This window comes from Schistocerca piceifrons, chromosome 5 (assembly GCF_021461385.2).
Source record: "Schistocerca piceifrons isolate TAMUIC-IGC-003096 chromosome 5, iqSchPice1.1, whole genome shotgun sequence".
NCBI lineage: Eukaryota > Metazoa > Arthropoda > Insecta > Orthoptera > Acrididae > Schistocerca > Schistocerca piceifrons.
In genome coordinates this window covers 383,840,550-383,863,947 of record NC_060142.1, presented here as the reverse complement: position 1 = coordinate 383,863,947, position 23,398 = coordinate 383,840,550, and the positions used below count along the sequence as shown (strand labels likewise).

The window sequence follows — 23,398 nt, the reverse complement described above, 5'->3', positions numbered from 1 at the left end:
ATGTATCCCGTGCCACCCAACGTGCTCTAGAAGGTGTAAGTCAACTACCCTGGCCAGCAAGATCTCCGGATCTGTCCCCCATTGAGCATGTTTGGGACTGGATGAAGCGTCGTCTCACGCGGTCTGCACGTCCAGCACGAACGCTGGTCCTACTGAGGCGCCAGGTGGAAATGGCATGGCAAGCCGTTCCACAGGACTACATCCAGCATCTCTACGATCGTCTCCATGGGAGAATAGCAGCCTGCATTGCTGCGAAAGGTGGATATACACTGTACTAGTGCCGACATTGTGCATGCTCTGTTGCTTGTGTCTATGTGCCTGTGGTTCTGTCAGTGTGATCATGTGATGTATCTGACCCCAGGAATGTGTCAATAAAGTTTCCCCTTCCTGGGACAATGAATTCACGGTGTTCTTATTTCAATTTCCAGGAGTGTAGTTGCAGCCCCGAGCTGCTGGAGAAGCCTTGTATTTTCTCGAATGGTTGCGCTAGATCTAGGAGGTGCTTGCATCGTCGATACAAGATACAGAACATGCAAAGCCATCTGTGAGACTAATCTGTCAACATAAACTTGTTGACGTAATAAAACTGAGTCTGCATTTGCATGTTGTAGTAACAGATGGCGTTACGTCAGTGCTTGAGCCAAGTCGAAACAGTATTTTCCAAAATCGGGGCGAAATTGGGTCTTGTCCGAATGTCGGGAGAAGAAGATCCATAACGGTGGCGTTTCCGATACATCGGGACGTATGTTAACCCTTGCATATGTGAAGAAAGATGTACATATGCGCTTTCACGAAACCTCTTCCTCCCACGCGTCATCTACTCCCAGAACAAGCATTCGGTACTGTCAAAAGGAGGGCTGTTGATAATATATCGTTACTTCTTCCATAAAGTATTGATACATATGGGAGGTACTTTTTCAACGAAATATCGATATCGAAATGGCAGTATCGAGCGCCATTATTTTTATTTTATATCATATTTTTTCGCCAATTTTCGATAAATATGTGAAGCTGTTCTTTTGAAATAGTAGTAGAATATAATTTTACTTCCTCTATGTGAAGGAATTACCACTTTTTGCATTTTCATCACATCCAGTATTTCTCTTTGACTGTGTAAAACAACTACAGATGCCACAAAGTAGAAGTCCGACTGCACTTGCGGAAGGGTGGGTGGGGTGGAAAGGGGGGCGCGGTGTGATGAAATAACAAGATATCCGATGTGAAAAAAAAACAATTTTTAACACAACTAGTGTGCTATTTCTTCACATCGGTATTCTTCAAAAACAGTTCCTCATACTGATGAATAAAAATCTAAATGATAAGATTGGTCATTGCAGTGGGCGCAGACGTGTAAGGGGAAATGATGACTTAATCGGCGTTCGGCGCTACCAACAGGAACTGCAACGTTCAACTTCGCCACGCAACTTTGACACTACAGCTGCCAGGTCGCTGACTTTCGTGTAAATGAAAAAAAAAAAAAACAGGAAGTCGACATGAAGTTTTCCAGGCAAATCCGGAAAGTGACGAAACCGAACGACGGACCCATCGGACACCTATTATTGTGCTGTTTACCTGCAGTTACCGTTGAACGAGCATCGTTTTCCTTTCAATTCTTTCTCTAAGGGGGATAAAAGCCCGCCCGGCAATCCGCGCGCTTCCTGACCGGAAAGGCGTGTCGGTCCCCGGCACGAATCCGCCCGGCGGATTAGTGTCGAGATCCGATGTGACGGGCCAGTACGTCGATATTTTCTCCGTCCATACATCGATAATTCTTTCAATGTATCGAGCGTCGATAATTATGTTTCTTTTTTAATATTGATATATCGGATTCCCGATATTATTAAAAATATCAACCGTCTTAGTAAAAAGTACTGCAACAACTCTACTTGTTGCCCTCCCCACGGCGGTCATGGTGCTCCTCTCTCGGCACCGCTATGCTCGGAAAGCGAAAAAAAGTGCCTTAATTTTGGTTTGTGGTAACCCACAATAATTTTTTTCTCCTCTGGTACTGCAGACGGAATGTTGAAATGTCACGACGATGTAGTTTGAAGTTTGCGCTACAGACGATATTTTGTTTTCATGTCAGCTCTAGTGGGAGAAGCCTGAACTACGATACAAACACGGCACGTATATTACTGTCGTGAACTTGTGAAGAGCAGCGAAGTGTATTTTGATATTTGTGAGCCAAAGAGCATAAACCGAGTGAAATTCAGAGGCACGTGCGTGACGCGTATGGGGACGACTGTATGGAACGTAGCAATGTTTCCAGGTGGTGTGCATTCTTCCAAGAGGGCCGAGTGATCCTTAGTGTCACGCCACGCTCCGGGCGGCCGGTAACAGTTGCAACTCTGCAGAATGTCGGAGCTATTAAGGCAGAAATTTTGAACGATCGGCGTGTGCAGCTGTAAACCTTGTCGCAACAGTTAAACATTTTCTATATTTCAATGTACGATCTGGTGCATAAGACGCTGAAATTTTGTTAAGTTAGTGCTCGCTAAGAACTTGACGGACAACCACAAAGGCCTGCGAATGATGACAATCTTGGATCACTTTTCGCGTTACTCCGAAGAAGATCATGACCTTCTGAAAGGAATTGTCACTGGTGGTTATTGGTGGGCGTACCACTACACGCTCGAAACCAAGCAGGATTATACTGAGTGAAAATAAGGAGCCCCCCCCCCCCCTCCTCCCCCGGTACGAAGAAGCTAGGAAAGCGCTTGTTACAGTGTTCTGGGATATGCACGGTGTGTTATTGGTGGAATTTGTAGAACACGGGACCACTGTGAATGCTGCAGCCTACATTAAACTTGTATCGTGCCCTTCGTGACAAGCACCGCAACATTAATGCTGACGTTGTCAAACTTCTTCGCGATAATGCTCACCCGCATGTTGCTGTTCCTGTTCACGAGAAAATCGCTAAATTTTGCTGGGAGGTGTTCCAGCTTCACCACATAGTCCGGATCTTGCACCGTCGGAGCCGGCCGAAGTGGCCGTGCGGTTAAAGGCGTTGCAGTCTGGAACCGCAAGACCGCTACGGTCGCAGGTTCGAATCCTGCCTCGGGCATGGATGTTTGTGATGTCCTTAGGTTAGTTAGGTTTAACTAGTTCTAAGTTCTAGGGGACTAATGACCTCAGCAGTTGAGTCCCATAGTGCTCAGAGCCATTTGAACCATTTTTGCACCGTCGGAATTTCATCTGTTTGATCCCATGAAGAAATATCTGACCAGCCAAGGTTTTGCGACATGCGGAAGTGTAATCACCAGTCCACAGATGGCTATACTCCAACCGAAAGGGCTTCTACGAACAGAGCTTATTGAAACTGGTACCACGATAAGAGAAATGTGTTGAGAACGTTGGTGACTATACAGAAAATTAGGTAAAAGATGGAAGTTCATTTGTGTTTTTTTTCTTTTTTTTTTATTTTGTTACCTATCAAACTTTCTCGTAATACAATTATTGTGCGCTGCTTTCCGACCTTCCCTCGTAATTTTGAAGTATAACTCAATGTCTACTCCATTCTACATGAATGACTTCGGTTTCACTGACTGATGTCCCATACCTGACTCCATTCTGACAATGCGCAGTGGTGCAAATGACTGGCTTCTGATCATTCGTCCGATATGGTTCAGGCTCAGATACACAAAGAAGGTTTTTATGTGGACATACATATAACATTTGTTACACGTATAACATTTAATATAACGGAAAACCAGTCCAAGTTGCAACTTCGACTTGTTTTTAGTTCTAGTGCTTAACAAAAGTTGCCGACTCAAGATGTTCCAGCATGCTGGAAGTTCGTGTATAACATTTGTTATACGTATCTCCACATAAAAACTTTCTTTGTTTACTCCCTTTCTAGTTAATGTAATTATTATAATATTATTCTTATGTATCCTATGCAAACACTTTGTCACTTATGTATTTTCTATACAAATAATATTTGCGACATGCAGCTCCCACCTAAAGACGGCCTGAGAAGTCGAAAGCCGGTTCGTGAGAAAATAAATACGAGGGTAAACCCAAAAGTAAGGTCTCCTATTTTTTTATAAGTACATAGACCTGTTTATTTCTACAATGGTGTACATCAGTTTACAGCTTGAACACTTAGCTATTTTTCGACATAATCACCATTTCTGTCGATGCATTTTTGTAGACGCTGTGGCAGTTTTTGCATGCCCATGTCATACCATCTCGCCGCCATGCTGAAAAAGGATGCCGCCACTGGCGTGATTGTTGCTTGGTCTCAGGTGTAAAGTGGTATACCCAGGTTTCGTCACCCGTGACAATTGACTCCAGAAAGTTGTCCTGTTCGGTTGCAAGGCGGTGAAGAAATGAGCGGGAAGCTTCAACTCGTTGCCGCATGTGGTCCTCAGCCAGCATGCGTGGCACCCATCTTGCGCACACCTCCCGTAGTTCAATGTTTCCGTTAAAATTCTGTGAGCGGTGCTTCGGGAAACCTCAGGAGCCAACGTGCAGAGATCATCCAGGGTGATCTGCCGATCTGCACGCACGCTTTGCTCAACCTTCTACACTGTCGCCGGCTCGAGTGGCCGTGCAGATCTAGGCGCTACAGTCTGCAGCCGAGCGACCGCTATGGTCGCAGGTTCGAATCCTGCCTCGGGCATGGATGTGTGTGATGTCCTTAGGTTAGTTAGGTTTAATTAGTTCTAAGTTCTAGGCGACTGATGCCCTCAGAAGTTAAGTCGCATAGTGCTCAAAGCCATTTTCTACACTGTCTCCTCAGAAATTGACGGTTTCCCGCTCCTTTGTTCGTTGTGAATTTCGGTCCGACCAGCTGCAAACTCTCTACACCACTTACGAACATTTTTGACATCCATGTACGACTCACCACACACTTCCGTCAATTGGCGATGGATTTCAACCGGCGCAGTGCTCTTTGCGTTCAAAAACCGAATAACTGCGCGCAATTCGCACTTGGCGGTAACATCCAACGGGAGCTCCATTCTCAACGGCTGCCAAGCCAAGACCGCCTCAGCGCGGCGTGCGCATGTTTACACACAGCGCGTGAAGCACTCTTATAACAGTGTGACCAACTGCCACACAAACAGAGTTATGTACTTACAAAAAAATAGGAGACTTTTCTTTTGGGATTGCTCTCGTACAATTTTGCGGAACATTAGGAAGTAGGGACATTTTGTTCATGAAAGAAAAATTACTAAAAAAGAAAAAATTGCCAAATTATTCAAACCTTAGACATCGCATACGTCTGTCACCAATGCGTACCAAAAGTTACCTATAAGGGTCCACCTTAGGACGAAACTAGGAGCAGAAGAAAAGTATTTTAATCACTGCCTGGAGAGGGTACGCCACCGGGGAAAAACTGACCTGTTTGTCGTATAGCGCACGCTGCCTCCTAAGGCACAAATTTCAAAGAGAAGTAACAGATTCGGAAATGCGCATTGCGAGACAATCATTTTCAAATATAGTACTTATTTGTGGCAGTGATTAGAAGAAAAATGGCCAATGTTGAAGAAATACTAACGCTAGCAACATTCGCGAACTGAAAACAATTAGCGAAAAATGCTCCGAAAGGGGCCGATATGCGACGACCGAAACCAGGGGCCCAGCAGCCAGCAGGCAACTTTTAGAGCGTCTACTGTAATCTCTGCACCACGGTTACTTCCACAGTTACATTCCCCTCGATCGGGCGTACAGAGCACTTCGTACACACGTAAAGAGTAGTTATCTTTATGTTACCAAGGCAAACATGTATGAGCAGAATCACAATTCAATCGGAGGTTAATTAAACAGCGATAAAATAAACTTAATCATTTGCGCTAAATCACTGTTTATTTAAACAATAATAAAATAAACCTTTCATCATGTCACTGTTGACGCATAAAACTGTTACACCACAATAATTATCCATTCGAAGCATTCAACAGTACAGTTGCATCAGACCCCGGCAATCGCTTATTTAGACACTATTTATCTCGTAGATAACAGCCTCATTGTGGTATTGCAGTCCTAGCTCGGAATCTGGGTCATTTTCTTGCAGGGATCGTAAATTTTTTCTCACCTAACTTGCAGTTTAATTTATATAACAGCTACTCATTTTGACGTATGACAACACAACTTATTACTGTGCTATCTGAAGCATTAATAAAGGAATAGGCACGGACTATAAATTGTAAAACAATAGTCGAACCGTACAAAACAATGTTACTTGCGACTGGAGCACTTGATGCATGAGCGCCCCCGCTCGATGGTTAAATTCCGCGGTGGCGATTGTGTTGCTGTCTTTGTTGTGTGTTCACATGTTGAAAATAAAGGACAAACAGCTCTCACAGATCCGTCCAGTTCCTTTTGTTAAAAATAAGCTTCTAAAGCTTCTTTTCTTGGGCGCGGGGGTTGTGCATTAGATTTTTTTTTTTATTATGGCTTCAGCACCGAAAAAGAAAAGAGTGTTAAAAAACAGTGAGAGTAAACGCCAAAATCTGAAATATACGTAAGTGTGGCAAGAGGAAGAACAGTTCAAAGGGTGGTTAACTGCAGATACCAAGAACAGTTATCGTGCTCGTTACAAGGCACGTGATATTCGTTTGGGTGCTGGAAGAAGCAAACTATCGAAACACACAAATCGCTATTCGCACAGAAGTCTAGTGTCATAATTCAATAAACTGTCAGTGCTTTCATCGTAGGTGCATCAACAAACTACAAGCAACGCAAGTCTTAAGCTCGATGAGGACATCACAGCTGATGAAATAAGACTGGCAACACTCACTATCCTTGTCAACAGCAGGTCATGTAGATTAGCTCATAAAAGTATTTTCGTCGATTCTAAAACTGCCCAAAACACTAACAGCAGCAAGCTTCCCAAATAACATTACGAATATTTTGTTTGAAAACAGTGACCGTTTAGCACACAAATTTGTTAAGATAGGAGAAATACTACTACCCAATACGTGATTAACTTTTTTATTTTATTTTATTTTTGTCAGTCTAGAATTTTTTGCATTCGTAGGGACTTTCAAGATGAGCGACGGGACTTTTCATATGTCGTGTAAGGACGTGGTAGAAAATGGGTTTGCAGCACTGGTTTGGGTCTGCCGCGAGGTAGTGTCGGATGCAAATGCGAAACACATTGTGTGGAGGTAGGAACGCTGAGCTATGTTGCGATGTCAGTTAAATACTATGACAAAGCGTGAGAATACTTCATAAAAGCGTGGTGGATTCTTTAACTTTTGGAGAGTACTATTGCTTATAATGATAATGTGTTCGCGATAATGAATCGTTAACGGGAGCTTTACCGGTATTATTAATGAACTTCAATAATATTGACAAACTGAATGGTGCTTCCGTAACTGACAGAAGGCCTCTGAAGCTTCATCTACACCTATATTCCGCAAAGCACCTTACGGTGTACGGCGGAGGGTACTTCTGGCATCACTCTCTCTCTCTCTCTCTCTCTCTCTCTCTCTCTCTCTTTCTCTTTCTCTCTCCTCCCTTCTATGTTCGTCCTGCAAAAGACGGACTGAAAGAATGACTACCGATAAAATTTAGTATGAGCTCTAATTTATGAGATTTTCTCGTCGTAATCATTTTGGGAGAAGTATGTGGTGGAAGTAATATGTTGCCCGGATCTTCTTGAAAAATGCGATCCTCGGAATTTCAACAGGAAAATTCTCTGTGATGCACAATGCCTCTCTTTTGGCGTCTGACAGCGAAATTTGTTGAGCTTCCCCGAATCGCTCTTGCGCGTACTAACCGAACGCCTGGACGAAAATTACTGTTCTTCGCTGCATCTTTTCTGTCCCTTCTAGTAATCCTACTTAGTAAGGCCGGCCGGGGTGGCCGAGCGGTTCTAGGCGCTACAGTCTGGAACCACGCGACCGCTACGGTCGCAGGTTCGAATCCTGCCTTGGGCATGGATGTGTGTGATGTCCTTAGGTTAGTTAGGTTTAAGTAGTTCTAAGTTCTTGGGGACTGATGACCTTAGAAGCTAAGTCCCATAGTGCTCAGAGCCATTTGAACCTACTTAGTAAGGCACCCAAACTGATCAGCAAGTATCGGTATTACAAATGCTTTGTAAGCCATGACTTTTGTGGATGAATTACATTTCCTTAAGATCCTTCCAATGGATCGCAGCCCGTCATTACTTTTCCTGCAGTTTACTTTACTTGGTCACTCCACTTCAGCTCGAGCCAGATGGTTACTCCTAGGTATTTTACCGTGGTTACTGGATACAGTGATCTCTAGCCAACAGATTTCTTAGAATGTAATATGACTTGTTCGTTAGCATTCTGCAATAGATTGAAAAAATACTTTATGGTAATAATTCCTTGATAGAATTTCATCTTTTTCCGACAAGAACTGTACATTATCAAATATAGAAACATTTGAGTTGGGGAATGTCTTTTATGAGACAGAAATAATGACAGAAGTGATGTAATGGTAGAAACGGCCTTGTGGTTCGGTTACAAATATTATTTTCTTCGTTTATTTATCCGCAATATGCTACATTTATTTATGTTTAGGTCCAACCATCAGTCGCTACTCGAATCGTCTACCCTCCTGTAGGATTTCCTGCTATTCTGCTACAGCCTTCTGCCGTTGCAATCCTCCTTCAGACAACAGCATCGTCCGTGAAAACCTTCATGGCGCTTTTCATATCGTCCACTGCATCTTTCACAAACTTGATAGATAACAACGGCGCTGCAACATTCTCTTGGGATATTCCCGAAATCAACTTTACGTCTGTAGATTTCTTCCAGTTAAAACCAACACGTTGAGCTCTACCTCCAGGGAAACCCTGAATCAAAAAAAATCTGGCCCGATACTCGATAGGTTCGTATTCTGTTACCCAAACAACAGTTTGGAATTATATCGAAAGTCTTCCTAAAGTCAAGGAACACGGCATCAACTCGAGAATACTTTGAATGTCATAGACAAACAAATCGAGGTGAATTTCGGATTTCTTGCCTTTGGAGTCCATGCAGATTTTCATAAAGGAAACGTTCGTTCTTCAAAAACGTTATAGTATTCCTAAACTGCATTTCCGGACTAGGACGAAAAACATTCAGAATTTACGTATTCAATAATGGTCTCGTTGGTGTGATTAACTGTTTGCTGTAACTGTAATCATTTCTGAACAATGTAATCTTCTCACTAGAGAAGTTTATTTACCCATATTTAGATCTGGAGAAATAAACTTCTCTAGAAAGAAAACTACATTATTCAGATTCAGAGTTCGCTCTCCTGCTGATAATGTGTAATTATTTTTACATACTCGATTGTGCATGTAAATTAAGTGGAACTATTTCTGAAAAATCGCCCTTCTGCTTATGTAGTTCACAGCTTCAGATATGACCTGTTGCGGTGCGCGTGGTAACTGCAACATACACACAATCGAATACTTAGATTAATTGATGATATAAACTTCGTGTTGTGAAAGGCTAGACATTAACGAACGTATTAGCACTCCACACAACTTCCAATTCGTAATGGGTACAGATTACACGGCTGAATATTCAAACGGAACAGCACCCATATCGACTTAGAGGTGTTTACAGCGCCGGCTGTGCTTCCTGATCGTGGACGTCATAGGCCGATTCGAGGACGCACTGCCGCCTGCGACTCCCTGGTAATGCAACAGAAATTAGAGCCAATTTTCCACCAGGAGTACCCTCCAGGACTACTGTGTCAGATTTCTTAGAACTTGAGGTGCGTTGTCCGATAGCATTTTGGAATAGATTTGAACAAAATAGTTTATACTACTGTCTCCTCCTCTAGATCTACATCGCTGCTCTGCAATACACATCTTAGTGCATGGCAGGGGGTTCACAGAACGACTTTTAGAACTATTTCCCGACCGTTCCACTCTTGAATAGTACAGGGGAAAAAGGATCACTTAAATCTTTCCGTGCGAGCTCTGATTTCTCTTATTTTATTACGATGATCACTTCTCCCTATGTTACAGGGTGTCAACGTACCATTTTCGCGTTCGTAGGAAAAAGCTGTAGATTGAAATTTTCTAGAAAGATCTTCCGACAACGAAAAACGTCTTTGTTGTAACGATTGCCACCTCAGATCGTAATATATCCACTATTTCCCGATAATACAAAACGAGCTACCCTTCTTTAAACTTTTGCGATGTGCTCCATCAACCCTACCTGATGAGGATACGATGCCGCGCAGCAATACTCCAGCAGAGGACGGGCAATAGTAGAGTGCGCATCCCTCTAGCAAATTTGTTGCATCTTGTATGTGTTCTGGCAAAAAGATCGCAGGTTGACTGATTAATGTCCATACTTTTTGAATGCAGCCCAAATGTTACAGTTAATTACAATCCTTTAGTATCGCCTTCCCCACAACATTTTCTGTACGATGGTTCCAATTCAAGTTGTTCATAATTGCAATCTCTAGCCATTTAATTGAACCGACAACCTTTAAATTTCTGTGATTTTTCGCATACCCGAAATTTAACGGATTTGTTTTACTACTCTTATGGAATATATCGCACTGCTTATTGTTCATGGTCAGTTACCACTTTTCACTCTATAAGATATCTTATCTAAATGATTTTGTACTTCGTATTGAGCTTCTGATGACTTTGCCATATGGTAAACGACGGCATCATCTGCAAACAACCTAAGGGGACTGTTCACATTTTCTCAAAAATCATGTATATACATTAGAAATAGAGTGCTGCAACGCTCCATGTTTGACGGGTCACGGCTCGCCTGTTGACGGGGCTACCGAGCCGCTCGTGTCCGGCCCCACACGACTCGGCTCGGTCACGTACTCGCCCCATGTCTGTTGTCCGGATTCCGGACACGCGGATAACCTAGCATGACCGGTCACCGCTGACGTCTCACCTCGCCTCGCCCCGGCTCGCTGCACTGTACTGTACAAATACAACGCCTCTCTCTCTCTCTCTCTCACACTCACTCACTCACACACACACACACACACACACACACACACACACACACACACACACAATGTATTTATCCCTGTCTCTCTCTCTTTTAATACAAAAGCAACGTTTCCAAGAAGGAGTACGTGACACCGCTAAATTCATAAAGCACTTGTAAAGTAATATGATATTTCAACACAATCGCGGATAGGAGATGTAGCAATTTTATGTCTGGAAGTGATCACAGTCTTCTCACAAACGAAAGTCAAGGGTCGATTTTTAATCCTTTGTGCCTCCTCTTAAAAAATACATATCTGTTACTACACATCAATTACGCGAGTTAATTATAAATCTATCGCGTGTCATCATGAAACAGTGCTTTTAACTGCAGTAATTACTCACCTGACAGTCAGTGTCATTGACACTGCAAATTTGTTGCAGTTTGTGAAACCGAAGAAGAACTAACTGGGTTGACGGTTCATTTTCGCCTTCTAATTCATCTGTGGCCTCTTTAAATGGTCTCCAAGCTCACTATCATATTCTTTCAATCTGTAAGCGGAGTGCTTTTGCGTCGGCAAAGCAGCAACTTCGTTATACTGAGTGTGTAAGGATTCCAGCTTAGTGTACAAGCTGGTCCAGCGTGTGCAGACCTTTTGTTTCAACGATTATTTCAAAGACGAGCAGAGGCCATTTTTCTTAGTGAACCTTACAATGCATTTTGCAGTATATATTGTTGATGCGATGTTCGGGCATGATTTAACAAGAAGTTATCTTCATCGAAAGTATGGCTAAGTGCTGTGTTTATACAATGAGCAGCACAAGGAATCCTTTCTTGATTTTCCAAAGCCTTTATTACGTTACCAACCTGGTCGGAGACAGAAACAAAACTGTGCGACATGAGCGGCGAAATGTCCCAATCAGCGATCCTCTGTTCAATTGCTTTCATAATATTTACTCCCGTCTTCTCAACGTCAGGGAATTTTGTTGTAAATAAAACGTTGTTCACAGGAGACCAATCTGTGTTAAAGTAATGTGTTGTAAGTGTCAAACACTGCTCCTGATTACGCGAATCAGTCCACATATCAACTGTCGCAGCACTTGTTTTATTAATAACTTCCGCAATAACAGAAGGCATTATGCTGCTTCGCATTGCATCAGCTTTTTCTTTGACATGTCAGCTTATAGTAGAGGGATGTGGCATGATATCTGCCACGTTAACTTCTTCTCTGAAACCTTCACCGGAAACAGCATTAGAAGGTCTCATATCTTTAGCACAGATTGCAACACATTTTGCTGTAATGCTATTTTTTATTAGTGCTGGTATTCCTGAGGGAGCTGTATCTTTGTGACCGAGGTTTCCTGCAACCGTGTTCCTTTAAATGAGGGTTTCTCGACTGGAAACACAATAATGTGGAGCCGTTTATGCACGATACGAACCCAGTTGTCGCACTGTTTTCGTCTACAACCAACAGAAATGTACTCCACACTTGGCTTTTTAGACCTTCCCATTCCTTCAATGTGTAAACAATGGTTTCAATCTTAGGTCTTACTGCACTGGCTTCCTCGCGCTGCTTGATTACAGAGAGAGACACACCACAAATGAGAAGCCCGTACTGGCTGCAGTCTCACACGGATAATGACAAGTGTTTTAAGTTCCATGCTACGTATTCGGTCACGGCTTCAATGTTCGGTCACTAGAACTAGTGCGGGCAGCCTATCCTGTTAGGGTGTGCTCGCCCCATCTCGTATTTCGTGCTCGCGTACTCGGTCATGCAGGACTCTAATTAGAAACAGCAGAGAGCCGGTAACATTTGCCTGGAGAACTCCTGATATAATTTTTGTTTCGCTCGCTGACCTCTTGTCAGTTACTGCGAACTGTGATCTTCTGACAGGAAATCACGAATTCAGTCACACAAGAGAGACGGTACTCCACAGGCAATTTGATTAGAAGTAACTTGTGAGGACCGATGTCAAAAGCCTTCTGGAAATCGAGAAATATGGGACCATCTTGAGATCGTCTGTCGATAGCAATCATTACTTCATGTTGTGTCTCACAAGAACTGAATGCTATGAATCCGTTCTATGTGTAAATTTTCATCCTCTTTCTCTGATGAAAATTGTTCATTAGCGATTACAGGAACATTTGGTATGAGAATTGTCTTTTGTAATGAGGAAGAAATTAATCACAGTAACGACTTAATTGCAACAAATATTATTTTAGAGGATAAAATTTCTTCAATCAGACTTGACCTTAAAGTAACTGATTCACTACATAACTTTCATTTCCAACGTCATCGCCGTCCGGGGTGGCCGAGCGGTTCTAGGCGCTACAGTCTGGAACCGCGCGACCGCTACGGTCGCAGGTTCGAATCCTGCCTCGGGCATGGATGTGTGTGATGTCCTTAGGTTAGTTAGGTTTAAGTAGTTCTAAGTTCTAGGGGACTGATGACCTCAGAAGTTAAGTCCCATAGTGCTCAGAGCCATTTGAACCATTTGAACCAACGTCATCATTCGATGCTAAGGTGAAGAATTCTGTGCCTGGAGATGGTCGTTTGTAATCGTAAATGGCAAGGGAGCCCATATGATAATTTGGAGGGTAGGACGTATTTTGGAACACGAATGGCGATATGCAAACAGCCATTAAAATTTTTTCAAAACCGACCATGTTAAAAACCTGTGTCATACTGACTTTTAAGTCGTTTCTTGAGAGAAAAATCTGAATATACTAAATTCTTTCCTTTCCTCGATAGCTAGTAGAATGCCACGGTCTCCCCCCCCCCCCCCCCTGCCAGTAGCTATGGGCGCCCTTGGTAGCTGGTAGCAAAATAAAATGTTTCAGCTTAGTAGTTATTAAGTTATTAGACTTTAGCTGCAAATGGAGCTACGGGAAAGTGTCCCACGTCACTACTGTGGAGCCCATCTCCCAGGTGCAGGGGAGACGCAAAAGACGGGGTGGTCGGTGCAGATTTCATTCCTTTGTCTATTTATATTTGCTGTGATCGTATCACTAAAAAATAAATAAAAATGTTGGCGCTGAAATGTTGAATGTTATCTGTTTCAACAGTTTTCTGAATGAGTGACTGAACTAGAGCTGTATGTTCAGTGATTTGTTTGTGACTTGATGATTAATATAAGCATTTCATAATAATTTTAGAATTTGTTATTGACACACTTTTTGCCTGTATCGTCGTACCTATTTGGTCACATTTTTTCACCTGCAAACCTTAGGTCTAGATCAGTGGTCGTTCCTCACGAGCTAATATTGGCAACATAGGGCAACAACTCGGGTCACATAGAACGGAAAGCGAGGAGGTTGGCTAACCCTAGAGAAATTCAGTTTTCATCAAACCATTGTTACTGATAGAAGCTTACCACATACAAATTTTGAATCTACATATTGTAAGCTATCACAGCCAACATTTTAAAGCAAAAAGAAAAAGAATATATTCTAACTACAGGCATTTTTTACGAAGGCTTACATAGTGACCAGTTTTCCGTACCGAAGCGAGTACTGTGGCTAGTGCCATCGCAACAAGATCTCATGCTCGTTTTTTCTGTTTTCTGGGCACATTTTCCAGGCATCTTCACGCCCTAGTATTTGAAACAATGCCAAGCACCTGGAGCAGACGGTTTTCAATAGGACTTTTTTATTGGGCCAAATATAGCAGACGGGGAACGGTTGTACCTAATATAACTTCATTAATTCAAAATTGTCACAGAGGGAAAGAATCTTAGATGATAGCTATGTATATAAAAGGGTTTAGAAGTAAGGTTTATCTGTTGTATTATGAGTGTTTTTTGGAAGTAACTAATTCATATTTTTGGTGAACACCTTGGTCAGTTTTCTCGGTGAGTAGTGTAGCCACTTTTCTCGAACGGACGCCATGTCGGCATTAGTGATCCACAGAAGAATCTACCAGACTGAAACACATAACGATGAATTACATTTGTAGGTTCAAAAATAGTTCAAATGGCTCTGAACACTATGGGACGTAACATCTGTGGTCATCAGTCCCCTAGAACTTAGAACTACTTAAACCTAACTAACCTTAGGACATCACACACATCCATGCCCGAGGCAGGATTCGAACCTGCGACCGTAGCGGTCACGCGGTTCCAGACTGAAGCGCCTAGAACCGCACGGCCACACAGGCCGGCACATTTGTAAGCCAAAGGACGTTTTTGAACATTGAGGCTCTAAAAATTATTACTCTCGTACAAGTGGGGTAACAAGAATAACATAAATTACTTATCTTACACCAGATACATGAAAACAAAAAAATTTTTTACGAAAATGAAACGGAAAAAACTTCCTCAGTCAACGTCACTAATAACAATAGCGATGTAGTACACTCCTGGAAATGGAAAAAAGAACACATTGACACCGGTGTGTCAGACCCACCATACTTGCTCCGGACACTGCGAGAGGGCTGTACAAGCAATGATCACACGCACGGCACAGCGGACACACCAGGAACCGCGGTGTTGGCCGTCGAATGGCGCTAGCTGCGCAGCATTTGTGCACCGCCGCCGTCAGTGTCAGCCAGTTTGCCGTGGCATACAGAGCTCCATCGCAGTCTTTAACACTGGTAGCATGCCGCGACAGCGTGGACGTGAACCGTATGTGCAGTTGACGGACTTTGAGCGAGGGCGTATAGTGGGCATGCGGGAGGCCGGGTGGACGTACCGCCGAATTGCTCAACACGTGGGGCGTGAGGTCTCCACAGTACATCGATGTTGTCGCCAGTGGTCGGCGGAAGGTGCACGTGCCCGTCGACCTGGGACCGGACCGCAGCGACGCACGGATGCACGCCAAGACCGTAGGATCCTACGCAGTGCCGTAGGGGACCGCACCGCCACTTCCCAGCAAATTAGGGACACTGTTGCTCCTGGGGTATCGGCGAGGACCATTCGCAACCGTCTCCATGAAGCTGGGCTACGGTCCCCCACACCGTTAGGCCGTCTTCCGCTCACGCCCCAACATCGTGCAGCCCGCCTCCAGTCGTGTCGCGACAGGCGTGAATGGAGGGACGAATGGAGACGTGTCGTCTTCAGCGATGAGAGTCGCTTCTGCCTTGGTGCCAATGATGGTCGTATGCGTGTTTGGCGCCGTGCAGGTGAGCGCCACAATCAGGACTGCATACGACCGAGGCACACAGGGCCAACACCCGGCATCATGGTGTGGCGAGCGATCTCCTACACTGGCCGTACACCACTGGTGATCGTCGAGGGGACACTGAATAGTGCACGGTACATCCAAACCGTCATCGAACCCATCGTTCTACCATTCCTAGACCGACAAGGGAACTTGCTGTTCCAACAGGACAATGCACGTCCGCATGTATCCCGTGCCACCCAACGTGCTCTAGAAGGTGTAAGTCAACTACCCTGGCCAGCAAGATCTCCGGATCTGTCCCCCATTGAGCATGTTTGGGACTGGATGAAGCGCCGTCTCACGCGGTCTGCACGTCCAGCACGAACGCTGGTCCAACTGAGGCGCCAGGTGGAAATGGCATGGCAAGCCGTTCCACAGGACTACATCCAGCATCTCTACGATCGTCTCCATGGGAGAATAGCAGCCTGCATTGCTGCGAAAGGTGGATATACACTGTACTAGTGCCGACATTGTGCATGCTCTGTTGCCTGTGTCTATGTGCCTGTGGTTCTGTCAGTGTGATCATGTGATGTATCTGACCCCAGGAATGTGTCAATAAAGTTTCCCCTTCCTGGGACAATGAATTCACGGTGTTCTTATTTCAATTCCCAGGAGTGTATAAGAACTAGTCTGACCGCTTCTCGCCAGGCAGCAGCGCTGTTCATGACAAAAAATATACAACGTTCAATTTCCCATCCTGACCGCTTTACCACACCTTCCCTTACCAATCTCGCTATTAATTGGTAACATACATAAATTAGTGTGTTAATTAATAAATCATTGCAAAAGGAGACACGATGACAAATGTTTTGTCACTTTTCTCTTGGTCATTGCATTGTACTACAACAGCCTTAATTTGGTTTCATATTACTTGCTACGAACGTGTACCACATTTGAAGCCGACCGTCTCTGTAATGCACACTCATCAATTCATATTACTTCCGCTGACATTTATACCGTAGCAGCTGATCGGTGCTAGTGGCGCACGTTCGTGGCTTATCATTGGAAGACAAGCAACAGAAAACTCCCCCTCTCACTTCTATTAACCCCGTAGTGGCCGCACTACATTCCACTCTGCAACTAACATAAGCGCGAAACTACTCAGCTCACGGCCGAATTCACCAACGTCAATTAAAATTAAGCGCATCTTAAAATATTACCCTCTCTGTAAGTCTTTTTTTATTTTATACTGAGAAGGGGACCGCGTGAACTTTCCCCCACCGATTTGATTCGAATTGACAAGATTTGTAGAGCACGACTACCCCTTCAACATAATATAAACAGGAAGACGCAACTCTTAACCGATTTCTGGACAACAGAGCTAAAAGTTTTACGCGTGTTATCTATTTTGTATGGTCGCTAGTACGGGAGTAAATATTATGAAAGCAATTGAACAGAGGATCGCTGATTGGGACATTTCGCCGCTCATGTTGCACAGTTTTGTTTTTGTCTCCGACCAGGTTGGTAACGTAATAAAGGCTTTGGAAAATCAAGAAAGGATTCCTTGTGCTGCTCATTGTATAAACACAGCACTTAGCCATACTTTCGATGAAGATAACTTCTTGTTAAATCATGCCCGAACATCGCATCAACAATATATACTGCAAAATGCATTGTAAGGTTCACTAAGAAAAATGGCCTCTGCTCGTCTTTGAAATAATCGTTGAAACAAAAGGTCTGCACACGCTGGACCAGCTTGTACACTATGCTGCGGAGCCGAGCGTGTTAGATTCATTTTTTTATTTTCATGATCTTTACCCTGAAAAAGGAGAAAATAGTTTTCGTATTGATAGGGAGCTGTACATAGTTTCTGGCCATTTCTCTAGTATTTGGATGCCATGAACCGGTAACGCTTTTGTACTGTTTGAAGTCACAAGCGCGGAGTGCCATCAGAGATGTTGTGCCGCTTGGACGCTTCCTCGGACCATCTCTGCTTAGCAAGATACGCGGGAGATGACGCGCACTGTTAATCGTAAGATGAAGAGAGATAGTAGTGGCAGTGGTGTGTAATGAGTAATAGTACAACACAGGCAGAGTGGTACGGTTGCAGTTATATTGTGAGGAAGTGGAACGTGCTGATTTACTGATTAAGCAGGCCGTTGTGGCCGTGCGGTTCTAGGCGCTTCACTCCTGAACCGCGCGGCTGCTATGGTCGCAGGTTCGAATCCCACCTCGGGCATGGACGTGTGTGTTGTCTTTAGGTTAGTTAGATTTAAGTAGTTCTAAGTCTAGGAGACTGATGACCTCAGATGTTAAGTTCCATAGTGCTAAGAGCCATTCGAACCATTTTTTTTACTAAGTAATGATATGAGGTGAGGAAAGAGACTGAAGCATTTTGAGACGAATATTTCATTACGATTATTTTGATGAGTAATAGAAGAAGATTTAATTTAAGGTAATTGATTTAAGATCTTGTACTTTATTTTGGCAGCTTGTCGTTACGCATTCTTCGTTCGGAGATCCAGAGACTTGTATATAGGTAAAGATAAACAGTCATACATAATTTTAAATCTGAATTTGGGGGTAGGAATAACTGTTGAATATTTAATGTCATGTCAACGAGTTGCAGTTTTGAAAAAGTCTCGTTTGATGTTAAAGACTACTTACGTCTGTCCACTCAAGAACTGTAATTTTTTGTGAATTAATGTTTGTGAAGCAAAGAAAAGGATAATTTTTCAGTATTTCTAATCTGAAAACTAGTTACGTTTGATGTTATGATTAATCCCAAATCATTGTCGCAATAAAGTCCCTGCCAAATATGAGCAGTGTCACGGCGTTTCCATTGGAGAACAGGTAAGCCAAAATTAAATAATAAAAATATGGAACAACGAATTTTTCCAGGGCCAGTTTACCAATTTAAAAGTTTAATAATGCATAGTGTTGAATTCAGACAGTATTCCTGCCACTCGTCCATTACGAATGTTTAAACAGAAAGGCAACCATATGGACGCTTTCAATTTACTTTCTCGCAGTCAAATTTTTCAACACATTCTCGCAGACGAATTCTTATGTTCAAAGTTTACGAAATTCTATGTTGAAAGTTTGCGTAAAGTTAGAGATAGCTTACACTGTCACAAGCAAAAACTTTTAATGAATAACAACAATCATATTATTATTAATAAGATAACTGTCAATAATGAGATTGGAAAAAACAGATGCACAAGAACTTTCAATAAAATCGGTATAGTCATTTTATTTATAGTATTTTATCTACAAGTGTGGCAAGTATAATGTGTAACTTACGGAGCGCTGTATGGAGCCGGCCGGAATGGCCGAGCGGTTCTAGGTGCGAAATAGAATCTCACTTCTAAAACTTTACTCATCAAGTTAACGAACTGTCACATGAGCAAAGCCGGCCGTAGTGGCCGAGCGGTTCTAGGCGCTTCAGTCTGGAACCGCGCGACCGCTACGGTCGCAGGTTCGAATCCTGCCTCGGGCATGGATGTGTGAGATGTCCTTAGGTTAGTTATGTTTAAGTAGTTCTAAGTTCTAGGGGACTGATGACCTCAGAAGTTAAGTCCCATAGTGCTCAGAGCCATTTGAACCGTTTTTTGCTGATGGATCAGGATGACACTCATTACAGAAACAAGGGGAGCAATAATTACTGCATCATACAGCAGTTGTAACGAACGCCGTATCTTTGCCTGTGAATGGTTTTATCAATCTGTCTGTTGTAAAACAAACTTGGGCTACATTCGTAATGGGTGCTCGGGCATTACACAATTTCCCGGCGTAGCATGCGTATCTCTTGTTAGAATTAGTTGGGAATGAAATAAAAGAGAAGTAACAAATGCGAGTTTCGATCCACAGACCTCGCGCTTATGAAATTAAGCGCTTATTCTCTTGGTTGCCGAGTCCTTGATTACTAGTGCGGGTAAAATGTTCAAACTCGTTTTTCTTGAAAATACGAATCAAATCGGCGAGGGGAAGTTCGTACGGTCCCCATGCGACCAAAACAAATACACTCTTAAGAAGCTCCTAACATTAAGTTACTTCCTGGATTCGCTGTCATTAGCTAGAATGAATATTATCATAAAATACAGCAAAGAACCGTGGGCCTCCCGAACACATGATTCGGGCCGCAGTGTGACGATCACTGGCCTCTATTAGGCAGACGCTCACCTGTGTCGAGGCAGATGCCCATGACGCCATGCACGCCTCCAGCAGAAGAGCCGGTGCCAAGGCGCCAGCCTTCAGGGCGCACGCGTCTTCATGCTCGCGGCCGACGTAGCACCTGCTGCAGGAGCCGAGCGGACATTCCACCTCCCCCCGGCACCTATGCTGAACTTGCCGGCAGGCAACTTGGTAGCGCAGACTGAGTGCTGGATCGCTGATACCGGCCGCTGAGTGACTGCCCTGGCCGAGGGAGCGCGCTAACTGGACTAGGGACTGCACTGGACGCCGCCCTTTGCATAATTGATGCCGGCCTTCGGGCCGGGGCGGCGCGGACACGCGCCCTGCGCATGCGCCGGCAGCGCCACGCCACGCCGCGAGTCGGTGGTCAGGTCGGCGCTTCGTCTGGACGCTCCAGCGCCGGGCGGGGAAGGCGTCAGAGCCTGAGGTAGGCGTCGAAGCCTGGAGCCATCCTAACACTGGACGACGTGGTGTCCGTTATGGTTGTTGCACACTCGGAAACGACTTGCTACGTCTCACAGAATATGTTCCTCATCGTGATTTGTGACAGCAGCGCTTTACAGCAGCAGTTTTCGGCTGCATTTGGCTCGCAAATCAGTTTCTTTACTGCGGGTAAAATAGCTGCAGTAGCTCTTCTAGCGATTGTCGAAGAGCAGAGAAAATCGCGAAGAAGATTGTGAACTCTTCGATGCCTTGAACAGTATGTTGCTGGTAGATGAACTCTACATGCAGCTGTACAAAGATCTGAGATACATCTAGTGCTAACTCAATTGCATCTCTATCTCATTTTCGGGTTTAAATTGAATATAGTTAAAGTAGGTTGTCCAATCTCAGTTGCGCATCCATGATAATCATATCCTGCACATTGTACTGATTATCCTCACTCTGAAATAACGTTCACTGACGGAAAAAATCACAATACCAAACAATAACACGCGATCCGTCGGTAATGCTGGAATTCAGTATGGTATTGACCCACCCTTAGCCTTGATGACAGCTTACACTCTCGCAGGCATACGTTCAATGAGGTGCTGGAAGGTTTCTTGCGGAATGGCAGTCCATTCTTCAGGGAGTACTGCATTGAGGAGAGGTATCGATGTCGGTCGGTGAGGCCTGGCACAAAGTCGGCGTTCCAACACATCCCAAAGGTGTTCTATAGCATTCAGGTCAGGACTCTGTGCAGACCACTCCATTACAGGGATGTTATTGTCGTGTAATCACCCTGCTACAGGCCGTGAATTATGAACAGGTGCTCGGTTGTGTTGAAAGATGCGATCGCCATCCCCGAATTTCTCTTCAACAGTGGGAAGCAAGAAGGTGCTTAAAACACCAATTTAGGCATGTGCTGTGATAGTGCCACGCAACCACGCAAAACAACAAGGGGTGCAAGCCCCCTCCATGAAAAACACGCTGGAAGATGACGTTCACCGGGCATTCTCCATACCCACACCCTGCCATCGGACCACCACATTATGTACCGTGATTCGTCACTCCATACAACGTTTTTCCACTGTTCAATGGTCCAATGTTTACGCTCCTTACACCAAGCGAGGCGTCGTTTGGCATTTACCGGCGTGATGTGTGGGTTATGAGCAGCCACTCGACCATGAAATCCACGTTTTTTCACCTCCTGCCTAACTGTCATAGACCTTGCAGTGGATCCTGATGCGGTTTGTAATTCCTGTGTGGCGATCTGGATAGATGTCTGCCTATAACACATTATGACCCTTTTCAATAGTCGACGGTCTCTGTCAGTCACCAGACGAGTTCCACGTGAAACGTCCCCTTAGAAAAATTAAAGATGACAGTGCTGATAAACCTCTACGTCATTTGATTTTCAAACAGCTGAACAAAACTGAATATACTCAGACATTTCTCTCTTTACGTATTCTGCTCATCCCTAAACTGACACACAATATTATTTTTTTAGAGCAACGCAATCTGACTCAATAATCCCTACAAAAGAATTACCCTGACTAACAATAACCTATACCTTTCATGAATCACTTACCTCACAAAAATCTTTGTTATTTGAACTACTGCAATACAGCGAGCACCAATACTGCCAGCTAAATAAAAGATTCTAACTACTGAAGGCACTAACTACTGATAGGCATAGTTAGCAAATGAAAGATTTTGATAGAGAACAAACAATGTATTTACCTTAATAATATTCAAAAGTCATCATATATATATATCAGTTCATGATATACAGTATTACAAATTTACTCTTTCTGATGGACACGCGTCCAGATCGCCCGCTCTCAAAATTCTGTCATCTCTCCCCCCACATCCACCACTGCTGGCGGTTCACCTCCAACTGCGCAATGCTACGCGCTGTTCACATCCAACTGCCCAACACTACAATATCAAAAATTCCAACAATGCAAACCAGCCACAGACTGCACACAGCACAGTCAGTGATTTTCATGCAGAGTGCTACGTGGCGTTACCAACATAAAAACCTAAACAGCCTACTTACACATGAAGCTGTACAAAGATCTGAGATACATCTAGTGCTACCTCAATTGCATCTCTATCTCATTTTCGGCTTTAAATTGAGTATAGTTAAAGTAGACTGTCCACTCTCAGTTGCGCATCCATGATATCCATATTCTACGCATTGTATTGATTATCTTCACTCTGAAGTAACGTAAACTGACGGAAAGAATCACAACCAAATAACAATTAATGTAGAGCAATGAAATTTTGGGAATGCGTTTGTCTAGGTAATGTATTTAAATGATTAACACTGCAATGCACACGTTAATGTAAGCGCGACAAAAGGCATTGCAAATGCGAAATGCTGTTAACAATTACCGGTGTAAACGCCGGAATGTTGAATGCAAGCACGCAAATGTGCATCCATTGTGTTGTACAGGCACCGGGTGTCAGTTTGTGAGATGCAGTTCCATGTCTGTTGCACCTGATCGGTCAGTATAGCGACGGTTCATGCTGTTTGTGGATGACGGTGGAGTTGTCGTCCGACAGTGTCCTACATGCGCTAGATGGTTCAAATGGCTCTGAGCACCGTGGGACTTATCTTCTGAGGTCATCAGTCCCTTAGAACTTAGAACTACTTAAACCTAAAAAACCTAAGGGCATCACACACATCCATGCCTGAGGCAGGATTCGAACCTGCGACCGTAGTGGTCGCGCGGTTCCAGACTGTTGCGCCTAGAACCGCTCGGCCACCTTCGCCTGCCATGCGCTCGACTGAAGGCAGATCT

General features: G+C 43.9%; 1 protein-coding gene across 1 annotated transcript in view; it reads right to left on the bottom strand.

The window, feature by feature from the left end:
- The window catches only part of LOC124799005 (adenylate kinase isoenzyme 5), a 466,936-nt gene extending 446,758 nt beyond the window's left edge, over window positions 1-20,178 (bottom strand). Inside the window, exon 1 of the mRNA XM_047262541.1 lies at window positions 20,157-20,178. Within this exon, the coding sequence (XP_047118497.1) occupies window positions 20,157-20,178 (22 nt within the window). The remainder of the gene's footprint in view (window positions 1-20,156) is intronic.
- Between the last annotated feature and the right edge of the window lie 3,220 nt (window positions 20,179-23,398).